General features: G+C 39.9%; 1 protein-coding gene across 1 annotated transcript in view; it reads left to right on the plus strand.

Moving 5' to 3' along the window:
- The window catches only part of GDPD1 (glycerophosphodiester phosphodiesterase domain containing 1), a 32,962-nt gene extending 12,993 nt beyond the window's left edge, over positions 1 to 19,969 (plus strand). The window contains exons 3-10 of the mRNA XM_084651046.1: positions 4,298 to 4,433; positions 4,954 to 4,999; positions 7,295 to 7,413; positions 12,034 to 12,123; positions 14,214 to 14,347; positions 15,569 to 15,628; positions 16,663 to 16,714; positions 17,871 to 19,969. Coding sequence (XP_084507172.1) covers positions 4,298 to 4,433; positions 4,954 to 4,999; positions 7,295 to 7,413; positions 12,034 to 12,123; positions 14,214 to 14,347; positions 15,569 to 15,628; positions 16,663 to 16,714; positions 17,871 to 17,993 — 760 coding nt within the window. The 3' untranslated portion in view covers positions 17,994 to 19,969. The remainder of the gene's footprint in view (positions 1 to 4,297; positions 4,434 to 4,953; positions 5,000 to 7,294; positions 7,414 to 12,033; positions 12,124 to 14,213; positions 14,348 to 15,568; positions 15,629 to 16,662; positions 16,715 to 17,870) is intronic.
- Positions 19,970 to 22,412: the final 2,443 nt, after the last annotated feature.

The following is a 22,412-nucleotide window of genomic DNA, read 5'->3' on the forward strand; positions in this document are numbered from 1 at the left end:
TTCATATGCTAATTAAGACCCCGGACTGGGATTCAGGAGACTTGGGTTCTTTGTTCAATTCCTTGGTGTGGAAGCCTGAGGCAAGTCACTCCTTTTGCTGTACCTCTGTTTCCTCATTGTAAAAGGGGATAATAATCCCTTCTTCACACGATTGTTGAGGCTTAAATTGTTAATGTGTGCAGACTGCTTTAAGATAATTGATGGAAGGTTCATTAGAAGTGCATATTATGGTTTTTTGCATACCTGCTGTGTACCTGGCTTGTATGAAAGTCTCTTACCTGTGGGTTTTTCAACTGAGTTGATATTGGGAAGTCTTTTCTAAAGCCTCTCAAACTACAGCCTTCGAAAATGGTGAATTACAACAAAGTTCTCAGCAGTATTCCAGAAAAAAACAAATCCAACATTCCTCACAGTCACCTAAGAGTAGAGAGGCAGAAATGTCTTCTTTTTTTTAAACTTTATTTGTATTTAACAGCTTCATCACAGTTAGTACATTTTCTTCCAGAGTATGCAGCAGTGCCAGTGTTCCTAACCAAACAGCACTATTGAAAAGCGCCACAGGGCTTCTAATCTCCTTAGCATAGCGGGTGTTTTTTGTTGTTGTTTTTTTAAACTGCCTCTCTTTTTTTTTTTTTCTTCAACTCAGCTAACACACACTCCTCAAAGCAAGCTGTTACCAATTCTCAGCTTTCTCTTAAAACCTATGTAGTAGGTTGTCTTAAATCTGTCATTTTGACTATTTGTTTTAACTTTATCTAAAGTTTTCTTCACTTAAATACAACTAGCTGGGGCAAAATTTTGCATGTTTCCTCATCTGCATTTAAGTGTATTTATATATCAGTAATGTGTGTTGCATAATTCTTACCTGGTTAACTTGATTTTACCATTTTAAGTTCCTACAATGCTCAGAGGTGTACAGGGTCGTGGTTCCTGCCCTAAGGAATACAGTAAGAGTAAAATAGTACTTTGAGGTATTGTTTGAATTCATTACTATCAATCCCTGTCAGATTCACAGTTAATATCAGTTAGATTGTTGGCTCTTCAGACCAAGGACCACATTTTTCTTATTTGTAATTCAAAGCACCCAACATATTTGTGGATGCTGTAAAATATAATATAAGCACACACACTGATTTTAGGTTTAAAATTATTTCTAAACACAGCGTGATTTTAAAAAAAAATCTTTCAAATTATGTTGGGACGTTGCATGCAAGGTGCTACAAGAATCACAATAGAAATCTTAATTGCATCTAGAATACAAAATTAACCTTAGCATCATGACCCTGGGATTTTGGCAGGAGTCAGATAAAGAAGCTATCAAGAGATTGCCACATCTTTTCACTGGGTTTTAGTTTCTTCTTCTAAAACTATATTGTTGATGTGAGAGAGTTCATTAGCGAGTTCGCTGGGCTTCAGGAAATAAAAGAGAGCTTTGTCAGTCTGGTGTTTATAAACTATGGGCATTGCCAAATGGGAATGCATCTTTAAGCCTTCTGTTCTGATATCTCTCACTACTTGGAACAAGTGGGGGCTTTACGAAAACAAACAGCTGTATTTTTGTGAGTTTATCCCTAAACCTAAAAAGTCTTGCTTGGTCGGGGTTTTATTGTTAGGTTGTGAATGAGTCTGTTTGACATCTCAAGTACTGAAGTGGATGTCCAGCAATACCAGAATACTTTGTATTTTTGAGTCAGGGAATGTCTTGTCTTTTTTAGGGCAATGTGAGTTTGAGAAGTTCTGATTGTGCTGTAGAGCAGACTGCCATTTTCAGCTGAAACCACTAAGTAGTAGGAAGAGCCACAAGTACTCCTGTTCTTTTTGCGGATTCAGGCTGACACGGCTGCTACTCTGAAACCCTTCTAGCTGTAGCTACTAGTTAGAGGCTGGCAAACACGTAGGATCATTGACAATAGGAGCCGTTGTTTTCCTGCTTCCATTCAACAATAGCTCTGTGTTTTTAAGCAATTGTATCATTTGATAAAAAGTTTGGGTATTTAATGGTAGTATATGATACTGGACTGTCACTCATGAACTTGGCCACTGTCCTGTAGTATAGCTAGAAATGCTGTTTTTTCCAGAGACCCAGTCAACTGAAACCAGGCTGAATATCAGAATATTCTTGATATTGTATTTTCTTTTCTTCTCGCACTCAATTATTGAGACTGAATGGTACCTAACAGCACACAGGTTTTAACCTGACAGATTCCTGATTCTTTATCATCATCACAGCTAGGTCAGAAGTCATGTTAAGCAGCCTTATGGTAATATGCTACAGTGTTTGTTTTGTAGTGTTGCGTGTATGTTATGCTTAATCATAAAATGCCAAATTGAAATCAATGAAAAGTCTCCAATTGACTTGAATGAACATTGGATCCGGCCGAAATGCTGAAATCAAACCACGCTGGTAAAATGTTTAAGATTCATTGTCAGACAGCTAAGAAAAATATTTAATGGTTTTAACAGAAAGGCTTTCAGACTTTGGCTTGTATTTCTTAACTGTCTGGTGTAACTTAATCTCCTGGGTCTCTATTATGTTGATAGATGATGAATTCAGTTTTCATTGGAGACTGAAGCCCAGTTTGAGTTTAATATTTTTAATTTATTTATATCCAGCAGTTTTTAAAAAAGAATACTTCTCTGCCTTATCTGCACTGTATTGAGAGTTCATAGAAGTTTTGATACTAGGGTTGTGATAATCTAAATAATAGAATGGAAAATATGTGGCAAAGTCCTCTGCACTGCTCTGAAAATCTAAACCTGGATTTTTGTTAGTGATCATTTTCAATTATTTAATGAGTTGGAGAATGCTTAGATAGGAGGTTTGAATGCTTACTTTTAAAAAAGACAGATGGGGTCAATAAAGTAATATTTTAGTGTGTATGTGTAATATGCCAAGCAATGTACCATCCTTGTCAGTCTTACTCACAAAGCAGGAAACAAATAGAGTCCTTACTGTATCCACATCCCTAGTAATTTTAGATCCTTGAAAAGGCATTACATAATGTGTGTACTTGTCACTAGTTAACATTTGACTTCTTGTTGATGGTGGTAAAATGAGGTCATATCTTCCCAGGAAGTGATATTCACAGCTTTAAAAGTTAGTGATTGACCTTTTTTACAAACTGGTTTCAGAGGCTTAATTTGTAAATCTTAATAATATATTGCAAATTATTCCTGACCAATCTGCTCTAATTGATTTTACCTGTAGAAATTAGACTCTCAAATCTAATTCTGGATTTTTTTTCAATTTAAGTGAAATAAAACTGTAAACATAAACGGATGTATCAAGTTAAACTAACTTAAATTTTGTGTTTTTTTTGTTTTAAATTAATACTCCTCAGGATTCTCCATTCTTCCACCTTTCCCTTCACAAAGAAAATGTCCATCAACTATTTCCTACAGTCACCCACTATAGGCATACAGGGGGAATTTAATCTCCTGGGTTTGTTTAGTCCTTTGCCTCTCAACTGAGACTATCAAATGTGTCAGTTATGGAATTGGTTTCTGTGGTATGGGCTCCTGTGCACTAGTGACTTGATTGTGGAGTTTGGTGATCTCATAGGTCACCTGGGACTTCTCAGATGGTAACAGCTTTTGTTCAGTACTAAAGTGAGCTGCATTTGGGCCAGTATCCAAAAGGTGCAAGGCTGTATGTCCCTTTGCTAATTCCCTGAGCCATCCAGTCCCTGCTAACTTAAATCAGACAAGCTTTTTAAAAAGAAAAGATTCGCAGTACTGAAGTGTTCAATTAGCTGTCTCTTGTATGTCATTTAAAGACATTTTTTAACACTTTAAAAAAATCTTTAATTTAAAAGAAAATTGTATGCCGTTCAAATAATTTTCATTAAAGAGAGTTTAAATTTATAATTTTCCTAACAGTAAATATGCTGAGGCTAGAAGGTATCAAATGCCAAAATTATTAAACTGTGACCATGGAGAGTGAAGTACCCTATCACCCTTATAATTGGTACCTCTGGGTTGAGAGAGATTAGCAAGCCTGTGTGTTGAGGCTTAGACAGTACAGGGGGAAAATATACGTGATCTGCACAGAGGCCAGGGAGTCGGGCGCTTCCAAGTTCAAATCCCAGCTTAGTCACTGATTTTGACACTGTTCTTATGCCAGTTGTTAACTTTGCTGTTCCCCAGCTTCAAATTGTATATATGTAAATAATTTAAAGTCTCTTGGTTTCACCAGGACCAAGTTCACTGAATAAAAGTTTGTGCGTTTATAAATTAGTTTTGTATGCCACACAACTATGTGGTATATGGTTCAAGACTGTTTTCTGGCTTGCTGCAGTGCAGTTAATGTGGGGACAGATATGTTGGAGCTAGATTGCCATCTGACGAAAGACGAACAAGTAGTGGTATCACATGATGAGAATCTGAAGAGAGCAACTGGAGTTGACGTCAGTATATCTGACCTCAAGTACGTGGTAAGTTTAAGAAAATTTTAAAAACCTAATGGTTAAAAAATAGGCAACAGATATATATTGCTTTAAGACATCACGCTAGGGAAGGAAGCAAAGGACACTGCACTTGTGATTTCCAAAGTGTGTGTCTTAGATTTGTAGTGTGTCCTTCAATATCTAAGTACTGAGCCATTATTTTAAAAACACATCTCTTGCAAAACGCATTTTCAATAACATTTTAATTGAATTACCAAGGTCTTAGATAAAAATTTCAAAATCATGCTTTGGTTTATTCAGTCTCTGCTAGGGTAGCTCTAAGAATATTCATTCTGCTTTGTGTCATTGTGCAAACAACTCGCAAAACCATTTTTAATACAGCGGCAAAGAGACCTTATAAATATATACAGAATGTTAGTTATCTTTTCAAGATAATCAATGTTTATATGATTTATGCCTTGAAATTTGTTATGCTCCATGTGTTTCAAGAAAAACAGTCACTGTATTTGTGTATTTATGCTAATGTTCATTTTTGTTTTTTTTAAAGGAACTCCCACCATATCTCTGCAAATTGGATGTCACCTTTCAGAAAGGTAATCTTTTTGTTTCTTTGTAGGTAAACCTATCATTTTAAATTGCAACAGCATTTATAATATTTTTCCATGAATTAACAATAGCATAGTTCTTATTCTGAAAAATGGAATGGAAGATTGTTTGTTTTAATCATCTGCCTTGATTAAAAAAAAATTTGTTTTTAAAGCTCTTTTGGTTACTAAGGTCAGATTGATATGTTCCACATCACTGGGTAGTGGTTTAATTTAAGATGTTTACTCGGGAGGAGAGATTTTCCTGTTCAGTTACTTGCATGCAGTAGGTACATCCACTTTCCAATTCCCCTGTGATTTCTTTTAAGATTGTTGATTCATGATCCCTGATATGGCAGTGGGGATGGTTTTTCTCTTTCCAACTCATGGCATTTGGCTAGTGTGCTATCTGCTTGTGACTTCAAGAGACTTTTTGGATCTACTACGCTGTTCTGGTAGAGACTTCTACAATATTCTGGCTGACACAAATGCATTTTCAGCAGAAGGAATGGGGAGAGTGAGTTGTTCTGTTAATGGGTTTAAAAGAAGCACCAATATAGCTGTGAGAGGAGGAAAGCATATAAAATGGTGAACATATTCCTCATGAAAACAAGCTGCTGGTTCTCAGGCTGCTACTTAAATAGATCATGTTCACCATGTTGACAGATTCAAATTAAAAGTAATTACCCCACCTCAAAGCCTCTGAAGACTTTATCAAATGGGCTAAATTGAAGGACTTAGTAGTATCTGTATTTAGTATTAATGGTCCTCAACGTTGTTTTGAATAACCTTGGGCATATTTGAAACTTCCATCAAGAATCTTAAAGCATTTAAAAAACACTAAATGAAGCTTCACAATTATCCTATTTTACAAATGAGGAAATAAGGGTACAAAGGTCAACTGACTTGCCCAAGGTAACACAGCATCTGTGGGACTGAAACCTGGATTTCCTGGCTCCTGTTCCCTTCTCCAACCACTAGATAATGCTTCCCCAGTAAATAAAAGTTTAAGAAGAGAATACACTTTCTTAACTAGATGATACCTATCTATTCTTTCTATCAGTCCCAACTTCTGTTTAACATTATCTATTAACCATTAAATTTAGCAGGTTGGAGCTGTTGGAAGTTGAGGGTATGTTGGCCATGACCATTAACTTAGGATTTGAACAGGGTGGGCATTGAAATTTTGATGATGATGACCATTATTTTTTGTTCTAAGTTATTTTGAATTTCATGTGCTGGAGGTCTGCTAATTGACAACCAATTCATAATAGCTTTTGGGATAGGATGTGTCATCCAAACCACACTCTGGCATCATGGCAGGGTTGGTGTGAACTGTATGTAAACCATTCTTGATAGAGGAGGAGACTGGAGGTAGAAGTTCTGTTCTAATTTTTAATATCTTGGATCAAAGAAAGCATTGCAGTGGAAGGGATTCCACATTGCCCCTCCTACAAGAACAGTGTGCCAGGGTGCCTGCTGGGGAAGTCTCCCCCATTCCCATGCACATAGGTAGTTTGAGGAACAACTTCCAGAGGTAAGACATAGGTACAGTAGACACTGATTCTAGCAATGAGAACTGATGTCATAGTCACTATCATGATACTACACAGTTGGACAGCAAAATACAAAAATGCATTCTAGTTCCACTTAATAAAAATATTTCTCATTCAGTGACCTTAAATGTGAAATTTAAAATGGCCTCTTACCATTACTGGGCAGAATAACACTACAAATTATCATCCTGTGATACAAAACTGCTACACCATTTTCATGGGATGGATTTTTATACTTGCCATGTGCCACCTGACATATCTAGATTAAAAATTAGAACTAAATTTGTATATGCTTGCCAGATTCCTATACAAGTATGCTGGTCCAAGAGGCCCAGCTGAGATTTGGGGGGGCGTGTCATAATATAAAGGGAAGGGTAAACCCCTTTAAAATCCCTCCTGGCCAGAGGAAAAATCCTCTCACCTGTAAAGGGTTAAGAAGCTAAAGGTAACCTCGTTGGCACCTGACCAAAATGACCAGTGAGGAGACTGGTTCCCCCAAGTATGAGCATCCAAGGGTAGCATATTGCACTGTAAGCTGGACCATAGGATTGACCTTGATAATGATTTTGATTCACCTAGATAGTTGCAGGGTTTTTTTCCCCTCAGTACAAGGAGTATGCTAGCTTTTCAGAACTATTTTTCTTTTAGGTCCTTCATCAAAATGTTGAGTGCTCTATAGATTTGCTTTTAACTGCAAAATATTGAGAGGCAAATCACAGCACTGACACAACTCCATTTGCTTTCCCAGAATGCCACTGTGAGGGTGAAGACAATCGCATTCCACTGCTGAAGGAGGTGTTTGAGGCATTTCCAAATACTCCGGTCAACATTGACATCAAAGTGAACAACAATGTGCTGATTAAAAAGGTACACAACACAGTACCTACTGCCCAAAACTAGCACCTTGAGTTGTAATTGAATCAAATTGCGCAAAGGTCACATCTTATCTGTACTTGGATAAGAGACTACAGGAAGTAGAACTGATGATTCAGTGGAAGGTGGTGTTCTTCAAGTGCTTGTTCATGTCAGTTCCAATTAGGTGTGTGCGTAGTTGTCGAAAAGTTATCCCGGAGCAGCTCCTGTCGGGTTGGCTGTGGAGCCCCCTGGAGTGGCGCGTTCATGGCACTCAGTATATGACCCTGCTGACCCGGCCCCTCCTCAGTTCCTTCTTACTTCCAGTGATGGTCGTTGGAACTGCGATCTCTTGCCTAGCAAGTGCTTCCCTTAGCGTTCTTTCATATAGTTAGTTTAGCTTAGTTTATTTGTGGTTAGTTTTAGTTGTTAGTATATATAGTGAGGTTTGGGAGCGGGGTTCCCAAATCCCGCCCTCCCTTGGGCTCGGGGGCATGCCGTGAGCCTAGGGCTTTTAAACCCTGCGGAACCTGCAGCCAAGCCTATGCCAACGAGCGACCCCCATGACTCATGTCTGTAGGAGGTGCACCAGATAGAAAGATGCAAGATCTGCAGGGCTCTCTGCACCAGAACTAAAGGAGCAAGATTTCCGATTGAAGCAGTTGCTTGTGGAATCTGCCCTTCATTCACAGTCTGCTGCGGACCGCCAGGACCCCGTCCCTCTTCAGGGACCCTTTTCACGAGCAACTCCTTATCCAGGAGGTGCAGGTGCTCCTCACAGCAGGGTCAGTGGAGGAGGTTCTTCAGGAGCTATGGGGCAAGGGATTCTATTCCATTATTTCCTAATCCCCAAAGCCACGGTGGGGTCTCAGATCCATCATAGACATGCAAGGGCTCAACAAATTCATGATAAAGTTGAAGTTCTGCATAGTCTCCCTAAGTACAGTTATCCCTTCTCTGGATCCAGGCAACTGGTAAGCCGCTCTCGACATGAAAGTGCATACTTTCACATAGCTATTCAACCTGCACACAGATAATTTCTACGGTTTGTGGTCGACCAAAAACATTATCAGTTCATGGTCCTCCCCTTCGGCCGGTCAACAGCTCCCCAAGTGTTCACCAAGTGCATGTCTGTCGTAGGAGCCTTCCGCTGGAGAATTAATTCTTACCTCGACAACTGGCTACTATGGGGGGGTACTCCAGGGAGCAGGTAATCTCAAGTCCAATTAGTCAGATCCATTTTCAAGAGATTGGGACGACTCCTTAATTTGAACAAGTCAACCTTATCACCGACCCAAAGAATAGAATTCATCAGGGAGGTGCTGGACTCGGTACAGGCAAGGGTGTTCCTTCCAGAGACCCGATCCCAAGCCATAACAGACATTATTCAAAACCTCAGGCGATACCTGACCACTACAGCAAGGGGATGCCTGAGTCTCCTTGGCCATGTGGCAGCCTGCACTTACGTGGTCCACCATGGCAGACTGAAGCTCGGGCCACTCCAGGCCTGGTTCGATTCGGCGTACCACCCAGGGCATGACAGCCTGGACTCAGTGGTCACGGTACCAGAGCAAGTACTTGAGTCCCTCCAATGGTGGCTCGACCCTTGGACAGTGTGCGAAGGAGTCCCATTCAACAGCCCCTAGCCCTCCTTGTCCCTGGTAACGGATGCGTCAGCTCTGGGTTGGGGTGCACATTTGGGAGATCTCCAAATATAGGGCCTATGGTCACAGGACGAGCTCCCCCTTCATATCAATATCAAGGAGCCCAGGGTAGTACAGTTAGCATGCCAAACCTTTCAGGCCTGACTAAGAGGTCAGTGCGTGGCAGTGATGATGGACAACGCCCCGCCATGTTTTATATCAACAAGCAGGGTGCAGCCTGTTCCTCCCCCCTATGCCGAGAAGCTGACCAGCTGTGGGAGTTCTGCATAGCCCATTCCTTTCACCTGGAGGTGTCCTATCTCCCAGGAGCTCAGAATGAACTAGCAGTCCACCTCAGCAGGTCATTTGGCAATCACGAGTGGTCCATCCGTCCGGATGTCATACACTCCATCTTCCAAAGGTGGGGGTTTCCCCAGGTCGACCTGTTCGTCACCAGGAGCAACAGGAAGTGTCCAATACTCTGCTCCTTCCAGAAGCACAGCCCGGGCTCAATCACAGATGCGTTTCTGCTACCCTGGGGAGGCCGCTTGTTGTATGCCTTTCCCCTGATCCCTCTCGTGCACAAGGTACTTCTCAAGGTCCGCAGGGTCAGAGTGGAAGTAAATCTGGTGGCCCTAGTGTGGCCCCGACAACACTGGTACACCACGCTCCTAGAACTGTCAGTGGACACACCAGTTGAGTTACCACTGCCCTCTGATCTGATCACTCAGGATCACGGTCTCCTTTACCCTCCAGACCTCTAGTCACTCCATCTCATGGCCTGGAAGCTTCATGGTTAAACCCCATGGAGCTTCTGTGCTCAGAACCAGTAAGGGAGTGAAACCATCCACTAGGATCACATATCTAGCTAAGTGGAAAAGGTTCACTTGCTGGTGTGCCCAGCAACATATACCTCCACTACAGGGGTCTATACCACTCATTCTAGAGTACCTTCTGTACCTGAAACAACACAGATTGGCAGCGTCATCCATCAAGTTACATCTTGCTGCTATCTCAGCCTTCCAGCTGGGAGCATCTGGCAGATCTGTATTTTCTAACCTCACGGTAGGCCATTTCTTCATGGGTCTGGAACGCCTACATCCTCAGACTAGACAGCCTGTCCCACCATGGGACCTCAGTCTGGTCCTCTTCAAATTAATGGAGCCCACTTTTGAACCATTAGCGACTTGCTCCCTTCTCTGTCGTGGAAGGTAGCCTTCCCAGTCGCCATCACATCAGCCAGGACAGCGTCAGAGCTAACGGCCCTTACCTGCAATCCACCCTACGCAGTCTTCCACAAAGATAAGGTGCGACTCGGGCCTCACGCAGCTTTTCTTCGCAAGGTAGTGTGTCACTTCCATACCAGCAAAGACATTTTTCTACGTGTCTTCTATCCTAATCCTCATGCCAGTAATCGAGAACAGAGGCTACGTTCATTGGCTGTTCAGCGGGCACTAGCATTCTACAACGAGCTCACTAAGCCGTTCAGGCAGTCAAACCAGGTGTTTGTAGCAGTAGCAGACCGGATGAAAAGACTCCTGGTCTCATCTCAAAAATATCTTCATGGATCACGTCCTGCATCTGCACGTGCTATAAGCTGGCCAAGATCCCAGCCCTGGCACTTACGGCACATTCCACGAGGACACGAGCCTCGTCAATGGTGTTCCTGGCCCAAGTCCCGATGCAAGAAATTTGCAGGGCAGCAACTTGGTCCTTGGGGCATACGTTCACCTCTCATTAAGCTATTATGCAGCATTCCACAGAGCAGTGCTCCAATCAGCGGTTCCTTAACTCTAACCCCACCTCCGGGGTGGAGCTTGGGAGTCACCTAATTGGAATTGATGTGAACAAGTACGCGAAGAAGAAAAAATAGTTGCTCACCTTCTTGTAACTGTTGTTCAAGATGTGTTGTTCGTGTCCATTCCAATACCCACCCCCCTATCCCTCTGTCAGAGTAGCTGGCGAGAAGCAACTGAGCAGGGACAGGCTCATATATTTAGCTCCATGAAGGTGCCCCTTCAGGGAACTCCGCAGCTGACCTGACGGGAGCTGCTAAGGGAAAACTTTCTGACAACTGTGCACGCGGTGCACACACACCTAATTGGAATGGATGTGAACATCTTGAAGAACAACAGTTAGGAGTAATTGTTTTTTCCCCTGAGTCAGGACTGAACCTGGGCTCATCATGGCAATAGGAAGGGGTTGCTATGTTGCTAGAGGCATCTCTAAGATGAGATGCAAGATGGAGGTCCATTACTGTTGTGGACACTGGCATCTAGATATTGTGTACTATATGTTTTTTAGGTAAAGATAACAGCACTTCATAGAAGAGAGAACCCCCTAATATGGCTGGCTGGTAAAGCCCTCCTGGTTTTTAAACAGCATATGTGCTCCACCAGGGTACCTTCACTAAGAGTTTTTATTATTATTTCTTGTTTATGCTCCAGGTACAACACAATGTAGCAGCAGATAGAAGGGGCTTCCCTCCTGCTCCCTGGCTCAGCCTTTTCTACTGCTTGCTTCCTTCTCTGAGTTGTCCAGCTCATGAGCTAATTACTTCATTAGTTCATCAGACTCCCTACAGGGGCAAGTGATCTCCATTAAGCTTCCAAACACAATTAAACTACCTAACTCCCTCTCACTCTAACTACACCCAGTGCCCCTGCATGTCCTAAGTGACCAGGATGCTGGTTCCCAGAAGGGGCTCTATTTATAGTCACTAACAACAACACCATGTCTCAGTATTCTTTATCTCTTGTCCTGAAATGCTGTGCTGAACAGCTGCTGTATCCCATCCTAGAAGTGACTGTGTTAAAGTGGTGGGAGAGAATATGAAGAGTTGTTTTTTTTCTGAAGGAACTCTTTGTTATAATAAATTGCAATATATTGAGCTCCCGATGAATAATTCTTCAAGTGATGAAGAATAAACATCTCAAATGGGTGGTATCAGTGAATAAATGTCAGGATTCTGCTTTTTGATCACTGATTACAGGTTTCAGAGTTGGTGAGCCAGTACAAACGAGAACGTTTGACAGTGTGGGGCAATGTCAATTATGAGATTGTGGAGAAGTGTCATAAAGAGGTAAGCACCAAGAAATAACTATGACCTAGTAAAGGATCAGTGTCTTTACACTCTCCTGTCTGTTACTGTGTGGTGATTGAGTGATTCAGCATTTACAGAAAAATACTGTGTATTTAGCCATTTACCCAGGTTTTTCACCTGTGGTCAGAACTGTGGTAGCAATATGGTATTAACTCTTCCACACGTTAAAATATAAATTAAACTAAATATTAACACTTCCTTTTTTGTCCTAACTTTTTAAAATAACAACTTATGTTAATTTTCATACATATGAATGTATTTAATTGATGCTTGAGAGTAAGACCCACACATTCTTCTTCCACATCTTTCTCTGACCTCTTTCCTGGCTTCGGCTGTCTTTCCCCATCAAGTTGAATATTCTCCTCCTCGCTTTCAAGTCTCTTTACTGCTACGTCTCTTCCCACTCCCCATCCTATTCATACAATCTTACTGAAGTTCTCTCCTGACTCCATGCTGTCCTATTACACTCTTTAATTTGTGCTGCTAGTCTCAACAATGGCCTTCCAGCTGAGGTGTACCAAGGGCACTCACTCTTCTTCAAAGGTTTTGTGAAGACTCACTTGCTCTGTGAAAAAACATTCAAGTAATAAAGCCTACCCACAACTGTCTCTGCGCTATTCTGTTCTTTACTATAATGTCCTGGGTATTATGCCTTTAGGCTGTAAGCTGTTTGTGGGAGGAACTCTTAGGCTTGATCTACACAGTCTTTACACCAATTTAACTACTTTGTTGGCAGTATAATTTTTCTACTGAAAGTAGCTCAAGTTGAACAACACCCCTAGTGTGGGTCCAATTAGGGTTTGTGTGTACAAACAGTGCCTGGCAAGCTGGGGTGTTAATCTACATTGCGCTAGCCTGCTGTGCACTAACTGTCCATGTGAACCCTAATGATGTGCCCTAAAAGTTCCCTAGTGTGCTTTAATCTACTCCTATTTCAAAGTGGGGTAACTTATAGTGCAGTACAGAACCTACAGTGCATGGCAACAGGGTCCACAGTGACACTTAGTGTGCAGCAGGCTACTGCGAGTTTGATTTACACCCCAGCTTGCCAAGCACTAAGTTTTCATATAGACAGTCGCTTATACTGGTGTAAAGGTGCCTTATACCAATACGGCTTATTCCTTTCCCTGTACAGGAATAAGCTATACCAGTTACAAGCACCTTTACTACTGGTATGATTGTGTCTGCAATAGGAGAGTTGTACCACTTTATAGTTAAAGCAGTATAACTTTTGAGTGTAGATAGCCCCTGGCTTGCTTGCTTGTTTTTTAGCAAGATTTACCCACTGCACAGTACTATTGCATACATCTGTGATACAGGATCAATAATACTGGAGGAAAACAAAATTGGTGGGGCGGGCAGAGAAATCAATCTACGGAGTAGATTGTGGGGAAGGAGTAAGGACTATTACCTTTCTCACTTCTGTCCTCTGAATCCTGCTGTCTCTTGTTCCTCAGTGTCTGTTATTTTCTGATTGTCTTTGTTTCCCAGTCACAGCTGAGCTGGATATTGCTAGAATGGCAGCTGGTTTCTCTTGTCCAAAGCCCTCTTCCCCAGGCTGGTGACTGCTTTGGAGTCTGTCAAAACCACACTCAGTAGGCAGCCAGTGGTGCCCTGGATTCTGCCCTTTTGGTTTTCTGGAAGGGTGCTCAGCTCATCTGAAGCTCAACAGCACCCCTTTGTGCATGAACAGCTTCTGTGGTAATGGAAATATGAGACACAGGAAGTGCTTAGTGCCAGAATAGTTTTCACCAGAACTTTACCAGATTACAGAAGCAGGGGATGGAGATCACAGGCAATGGCTGGCTCTCTTGAAACCCTTCCCTTGACCCAGCTTGATCTTCCAGCAGCTACTGCCTCTTCCAATTGCTTGCAACTTTAGCTGGGACTACACAAATCAAGGGCAGACCCAGCAAACTTGGACAGTTGGCAACTCTGCTGGATGTTTTATGTCTTTAAGCACAAATGCTAAACTTTATAACACATTCATTCACTGAAGATTGTTTTGATACAAAAGTTTCAGCAACCTGATAAATAACTTTCATTATTTTCCTACATGTTTTTTACAGAATGCTGATATTCCTATCCTTTTCTGTTTGAAACGTGTCCTGCTTCTTGTTGGCTTGTTTTACACTGGTCTGCTGCCATTCATTCCCATCAGGGAGGAATTCTTAGAAATTCCCATGCCCTCAATCATCCTGAAGTAAGTGATTTACACACTCATCAGGCTGTCATTCCAGTGAAATAACAGCAAGGCAATAAAATGTCTGTGCAGTCTTGGACACTGATCTAGTTATATTTCTCCAGCTATATAGGGTCAATTTGGGGGCATTATTTGTATGGGAAACTTCCAAGGAAGTCTGAATGCTGAAATAAGTGGTGTTAGTGATCTGGTATGTGGCACTGTTCCCTTTAGTCTGTATTTAATCAGTGCATTTAAACATCTAAAGATTCCAGCCCATGTCTAGCAAGAGTAGAGGGGATTGACTACAGTGTCCAGGCCTGTTTGGGTAATTGTTTTCAGGTGTGGTTTTCCCCTGTTGTCCTAAATGTTTGTGTAGTGTTGCTCTGTGCTATTAAAACTGAGAGGTATCTGCCTTTCAGAGGTGAGAGAAATAATTACTATATATAATATTGGGTAAAGTGCTTTTGGTAAAAGGCACCATATAAATGTAAGATAATATCTTTGTTCAGAGAGAGTATTTCTACCAGAACAGATAAAGATTCATGTATTCTCTGATGTGGGTTTTTTTTGTGTATGTCTAAGCAAAAATCTTGCTAAATTTCTATTCTTTAGTTAAGAAACGTGTACGTGACATCCTTGAATTTTTTTTAGTGGTTAGCAGTGGGATGTGTTTATGTTCAACTATGTGCACCCAGCACATTTCCTGTTTACAGCAGTGTCCCTAATCTGTCATCCCACAGAGAAAAGCAGCTGTCTTTGCAGACACCACTTTTGCTGAGGCTAGCTAAAGAGTAATATCTAGCATTTATATAGTAATACATTCTTCAGTGCTGCAAAAAGAAATTATTCTGACACCATCTACCTACCTTTTATCAGATGTGGAAACTGACACAGGGATGAAGTGAGCCAATGAAGGCCAGAAAGCATGATGATATCAGAGCTTGTGTTATATCTTAGGATCTCTTGATTTCTTATTCCTTTGCCCAAACCATTAGTTGAAATTGCCTCTAGGTCTCCATCTCTCCTGCCTTCCACCTAAAGGAACACATTTCTCCTATGTGGCACAATCCAAGTAATTGGTCTCAGAGCCAGAGGAAGATTCTTCTTCCCATACTCTTGTGCAGAGAAACTGCTTCTGAAGTCACAAGACTGATCCAGCACACTTCCTTTGCTTGAACATAGTTTGAAATGGCACTTTTCTGTGCTGAGGTAAATTTAAGATCCTTTTTCTTTTCTTAGGCTGAAAGAACCAGAGAAGATGACGAGAAGCCAAAAATTTGTTATCTGGCTTGCTGATGTGTAAGACTTCAATCTTTTCCTGGCACACTTCATTTTCTATATACATTGTGATTATTGCCTCAAGTGAGGAGGACAGAGTTACTATTATGAAATTAACCATATTTTGTATATTGCCAAATTTGGGTATTTTGTATGTTTGAGGCAGTGCCAGTATGCATCTCCTGCAGCACATGGGGAATATCTTTTGTAGGTTTGTACAGTGAAATATGCATGAAGGAGCACTGCCACTTGGCAGGTTCTTATCTCACTTATACCCATAAGATAATCTTGAATTACTCTATTTACTTTAGTGGAGTTACTCTCAATTTACATGGGTGTGAGTGGGTTCAAAATCTGGCCTCTTACTTCATGTGGCCATTTCATGGTATCCACAAGATATCCTATACAGCTTTGCTGGACCTTGAAAGATACTGTTAAATGTGTGTCTTCTGCAGGGTCACTAAATCCAAAAGTTGCAGGAGTTGGACTTGATCTAATAAGTCTTTTTTGTCTCTCACTTCTTCTGTAACCCAAATAAAGATCTCTGATAGGCAATCTGATCTAATGGGAGGTCACTTCAGAAAAGTTTCATGTTTATTATCATCAAGGATGAAGTTCTTCTTGAGGCTAAAGAGGGTTATTCTATGGGTATAAATCAGATAAGAATCCTGCCTAATGGTGGTGCTCCTTAATTCATATTTCACTGACATTGATGTAGAGTGGTGCTGCTATAAAGGAAGAAAAGACCCTTTTTTAAAAAGAGGATGCCTACCTGGAGTTGAGTTTGTTTGTGGAGAGAAGAGTTAATGAATCACAAAAATACACTGCTAATGCAAATAGTTTGGAATGCTGTTTTCTGTGCTTCCTAGCCGTAGCTAGGCTGGAAGTTTTCATTACTTGGGCTTTTAAGCAGAGTTCCTCATTGCAGGGCCATGAAACTGTGTGACGTGGAGCAGTTGCCACAGAACATACAGATGTTGAGAATTTGCCATGGTCTAAGATGCCTAGCATGCTTTGAGTCCTGTAAAAATAATAGTTTTTTCTCCCTGCTGCAGATTGTTAATGAGGAAAGCATTGTTTGATCACCTTACTGCTCGAGGCATTCAGGTACAGTGTGATAAAACGAGAAGTCAAGCTGGTTTGTAGTTACATGGTATTTCGTTAATATTCTTAAAAGTTTGACTCCATCTTCCCACTACCACTCCCCTTGTTCCTAAAATTAGACCTGAAGATAGGAACTGAAGGCAGTTAGAATTTATATCAGCCAGATCTTCCTAATAACTGAAGGGGTTCACAGTGTGTACAATTTTAAAGTAGGCATCCTCTTTAGTCCAGTCCTTACGGTATTTATAAAAGTTGCAGTGGATTAAGTGAAGCCTTGCATCTGATTACTAATTAATATTTGTAGTTTACTTTTCTCTGTCTACTTGTTTGACGTTTTAATATGAAAAGGCTTTTAACAGATTTCCAGATGAAATGACATTTTAATAAGGCTCCATGCAGGGAGTGGAGGTGGGAGAAAGATACTCTTGCCCCCAAAGTATTTATTTAAAGGGACTTTATCAAAATAAAAGCATTTTAAATAAATTCCTTACCTTTGTTACTAGTAACACTAGAGATTATCCAAATTGAATAGATTTTTAAAATCTAACTAGTTTTTCACCACTGATGTGCACTTTTTGTACCTTATTTATCACAGGCAGTCAAGATAGATTATAAAATACTATTCTGTTCATAATCAGGTTTATAGGTTTCACATTCAATTCTGTATTCACTTTCTGTTACTCAGACACTAACACATGCACTTTAAAGAAATATTTAGATGCTTGGGAAAAGCCCTTTTAACTGAAAACTCTTTTTTGATTTTATTAAAACATTTCTTTTCATATTTGATTTTTTTTAAATCTCTACAAAACCCGTTAAACGACTTGTCCCTTATCAGCTTTGCATTAGCTAATACTAGTTTTACTAATTGGGAATGTCTGAACAGAGAGACTCACATTCTTCTATAGCCAGTTAGAGGTTGAAGTTTGTATCATTTGTCATTAGAGAACTTATTTTCCTAGATTTGCAGTCAGGTACCTGTTTTTATGTATGATGTTGATGTCATGATGATGTGAGCATCTTGGATATACCTGGCTTCCCCTTTCACTAATATGAAACTTTTTAGATCATAATTTTCCTTATTTAATTTTTGTGTACTTTTTCTTTTAATTTTGATGACTTCCTAGATGATCTGTCAATTCTGTACTTTTGTCTTTAGGTGTATATTTGGGTACTGAATGAAGAACAAGAATATAAGAGAGCATTTGATTTGGGAGCAACTGGAGTGATGACAGACTATCCAACAAAGCTTAAGGAGTTTTTACACAATTATTCAGCATAAAGGGGAAAAAAAAATCAAGCAAGACCCTACAAAGTGGACAGAGTGAGCCAAGGATTTCATTCCTTCATCAGAATTTTTTAGCACTACATGGATAAATCACTTGCCCAATGGTGAAAGATGTAATCAGCTGGGTTATATTACCTCACTCTTAAATCATTACATGATGTAGAGATTGTATACAGTTTTATTTATTTAAAATTTTAATACCATAGTTTACATTTGTAAATAGATTGTTTAGCAAGCGTACACTATACTGATGGTGATGTATAGAAAGAAGGCTGTGGATAAGGGTACTTGTAAATAATATGCAGTATTTTACCTATTACAAGTTCCCATACCCAGACATCAAGAAATAGCATTTGGAAACTATTCCTGTCAAATGCTGTTGGATAGAGATTAATAACTGGCACTGCGTCATTGTATTTACATCTCATTGATTGAACTGGCTGTTGATTTCCAGGTGATCTGCATTGAGGAAAAGAAACTAGCACATACAAAAAGTAAGAGGTTGGATCTGTGGATATCTGGACAGATTACCCTGCAAAGTGTAGTCAGTAAAGGTAGTAACTTACAGTAATGTATTTTGACTAAAACTAAATCCTTAGACCAACATAGCTTTACTTAATTGCTTTATTAATGAGAATGTTGGGGTTAGTCTACAGCTATAATTTGGACCCCTTTTTGGTGTAATAATATCCAGTTTAGTCAATAAATCATAGTACAGTATTTTTAGAATCTAGCCCTGCCTTCTGGAATTATCATATTGTTATGTTACTCTTTTTTTTTTAATTATTATTGACAAGGGATGACATTTTTTTGCCTAAATCTGAATTTATAAACCAATTTTACTGCTATAATATTGAAAAAGGTAGTTGTTTCCAGACTTGTAGTATAAATTGCATATATTTATATATCTTCATTAATTAGTTTAGGTTAAACTTGAAAGGTGCTAAAGATGAAAAATCCACAAAAGGATTCATTTCTCAGTTTTCTTTCAGATATTTTTTTAATAATCTTTACCACAATCAGACCCCGGTAGTTCTGGCTTGAGGTACAGTAGGGCTAATCTGGAATGAGTAACAGAGCAAGTGTAGCTCACTTGGTAGATAATGCCCACAATGCTACCTGGGCAATTCATTAGCCAATTTTCCAGAAAAGGAGGGTTGCACTTACCATTGACTGAGGAAAACAGAATTCAGTACTGTGTTTAAAATCTTTACAAAAGGAAAATAAATGTTTTTTAGATTCTTCTCCCCCCCCCCCCCCCCGGTAGTTCCAAAAGGATTTGGAGATATTTTTAAAACTGAATTCTGGCATTCTGTGGATGCCTAATTTGAGGGCCTCTTGGGGAGTAATATTGATAGCAGAGGAATTCTGAGATACGTTAATCTCACTCTCTGCACCAATTTTGTTGAATATATCTGCATAAAGGTTTAGCACAGGAATTAATTGCTTGACTGAGATGTTAACGCACAATCTCCATTGGGTTGATGGATTGGAAATCATATTTAATGTGAGGAACCAAAGATGAGACCTTTGGGAACAATGAAGAAAACTGCCATTAAAATAATTCACTAAGACAAATATACGTTTAATGTGTATTATGAACCACTGGGTCGGTACTTGTTGTGTAAAAGTACCTTAAACAGATTTACTTAATTATCCTGCCTCTTCAAAAACAAAACAACCCTCCACTGCCACCACTTTGCAATACATATCTTGACAATCAGAGTGGCAGTAGTTTGTATTAGCTCTGTCTCATCTTTAAGGGCATTTTTTTTCCTAACCAAAAATAATAAATTCAATATGCATGAAATTTAGACATGCGCACCGATGAAGTAATGTTACTAAGAAAAGCCAGGAAATCCAGAATATCAAGGGAAGAAGGTTGCCCTAGAAATGCACACTCTCTGTTCCCATTATCACCAGCAGGAGTTGCATGTGCATGTCAAATAAAGAATGGAGCTGGTGATTTCTTCTTGTGTGTTTTGGCATTACTACTTTAATACTGTTGTTTTCATGTATTTTTGGATGATGTGGTCTGTATGTATGGAATGAGCTGTAAAAGGCTCAGTAACTTAGTCATTAGACATGACTGGAACTAAACTACAATAATATCTGCTCCTGACCTCTTTTGAGGGACTTCAGCTTTGAGAATGTGACCTCACTCAATAATAAAACCTAGTCAGATGTAGGAATAATATATGTACAAATATTTTAATTAAGGAATGACTTAAAATAAGAATTTTCTCTCTGCCTCCTTAAACTTTTAAGGGATATCTTGATTCCCTCCTTAGCTTCCCACCCCACATCTTGTGCCCCAGAGCAGCAGTCGTGCAGCCTGTTAGCTGTTCTAGGGCGCAAGCAGGCCTGCTTTCTAAAGTAAAGTGTTTGAATGTTAAGCTTGTCTGGATGGATGAACATTCACAGGTGCACTATAATCACCCTGTGTAACAGCTACTAAATGTCATCTGTATTCTGAGGAATATTTTCCCTGAGTAGATTATATGGTAGAAACCTCTTCTGAAGAAGTTTTAAGTGAACCCACATTAGGGATTTTGGCAAATATGTAGCTAGGTTTAAATAGATGTGGATCTTATTTTGTCTTAATACAATCAATGTTCTGGCATCTCAGTGAAAAAGAACAAAATAGAAGTAATGTTCTAACAATTCAGATGAAAAATATGCATTTTCAAGTAACTTGTTGTATGCTAAGCTTCTAGATCTTTGTCCAGACCAGTTAAGCTTCAGCCAAATAATTGCATGTAACCAGTATAGTTACTAGCTGTCTTGCTTTTTAGCAGAAATGGAGAGCTGTAGAATACTGTTTTGTTGCATACGGGAAATGAGCAACAGTCCCCCTCCTTCTTCTGAGCCTATGCACCTGCTGCCTGCTACAGTTTAATTTCTGGCCACGCCTGTATTCACAGGAAAGTTGCCCCATCATTATTTTGCTAGATCAGCCCAGTGTTTGGACCTGAATGATTTATTTTTCCTTCTCTGGATGCATTGCTTCCATGTTTCAAACATGCATGCTGTATTTTTAAAAAAAATCTCAGTTGTTGGAGAATGACATTTATCACCTTCACTTTAAAGCCAAAAGTTGTTTGAAATTGGGGAAAGCTCTAAGCTTTGTAAATGTAGCATTCATGGCTTTTAGACTTCTCAGCTATTTTTTCATACCATGAGACTCAGATTTCCCACATCCCAACATGGATGAACAGTTCTGCTTTATTATTCTATACTGAATTCAGAAGTGTAGTAATTAAAGTGAAATGATAGGAAATTTCATTTGTTAACAAAATGTAGGTTCTATCATTTCAGGTCATCCTCAGCACTCTTGTGACAATGGAGCTCTTTTCAGGGGCTCAGCACACACTATGACCACTAAACTTCCCACATTTAAATGCCACTTGTGACTGCAATGTCTGTAAATGGCCTGTGTCTTGATAATCCATAAATATGTTATTGGGTATCTGAAAGTTGTTGGAGATGAGGATTAATGGAGGTCAGTTCTGGAAAATATATGTAATTCATTCACTTCCACTTACCTCTGCTAAGAACCAAAGTTTGATTACTCTTAGCACACAGAGGACACCAGAAGACGTTGGCTGAATGAGATTTTGAACTGCTGTTGCACAGTACTTGTAAGGCTGTGATATCCTGTTTATGGATATAACAAATCAGTTACTGATCTAGCTAACTATACAAGAATACAGAAATGTTTGTTCTATTAAACCATTGTTTTGAATACCCCGGAAATCAGTGTAGCGGTTTAAATGCCAGATACTTGTACAGAAGAACATGTGGTCAAGCCTTGCACTGTTGTCCAAGAGAATGTGCTGCGTATCAGTCCCTCTGTCGAGGCAGAGGGAGGGGATATTTTCAGGAACTTGTCATTCTAAACATTTGTTCAGTGCATTCTCTTTCTTCTGACAGAGGTATCTTATGTATGAAGGATGTGGCAAAATACTCCATGCACTTTTAATTTGAAAACATTGTCACATGCTTCTCCTGCTGCTGGTGCAGAACTATGAAGCAATGTCTTTAGTTCTTTTTAAAGATAGGTTAAGACTTATGAAATGACACATTAAAACACGTTTGCTCAAAAAGATCTAATCTGAATAATCATTCATTTTAATTTCCTTGCCTTTAATAAAGACTGATTTCTGGGATCATGTTACTATACTCTTGAAATGCAATGAACATTAGTGATCTAGTGCTGCTCCTTGTCTGTTGGAGGGTTGTTCAGACTGGGAGATGATTCCTGTTGTGAACTTCGTAGAAATCCGTGGGGAAACTGCATCGGTTCCTTCGTATAGCGGTGATAGGTCTTGAAATAGGTCCAGCAATGCACTGTGTGCTCCTAATTGAAGGACCTGGGTTTGAACATATTCTCTGAAGTGGTCACTGCATGCT

This window comes from Lepidochelys olivacea (assembly GCF_965140295.1).
Source record: "Lepidochelys olivacea isolate rLepOli2 genome assembly, chromosome: 17".
Lineage (NCBI taxonomy): Eukaryota > Metazoa > Chordata > Testudines > Cheloniidae > Lepidochelys > Lepidochelys olivacea.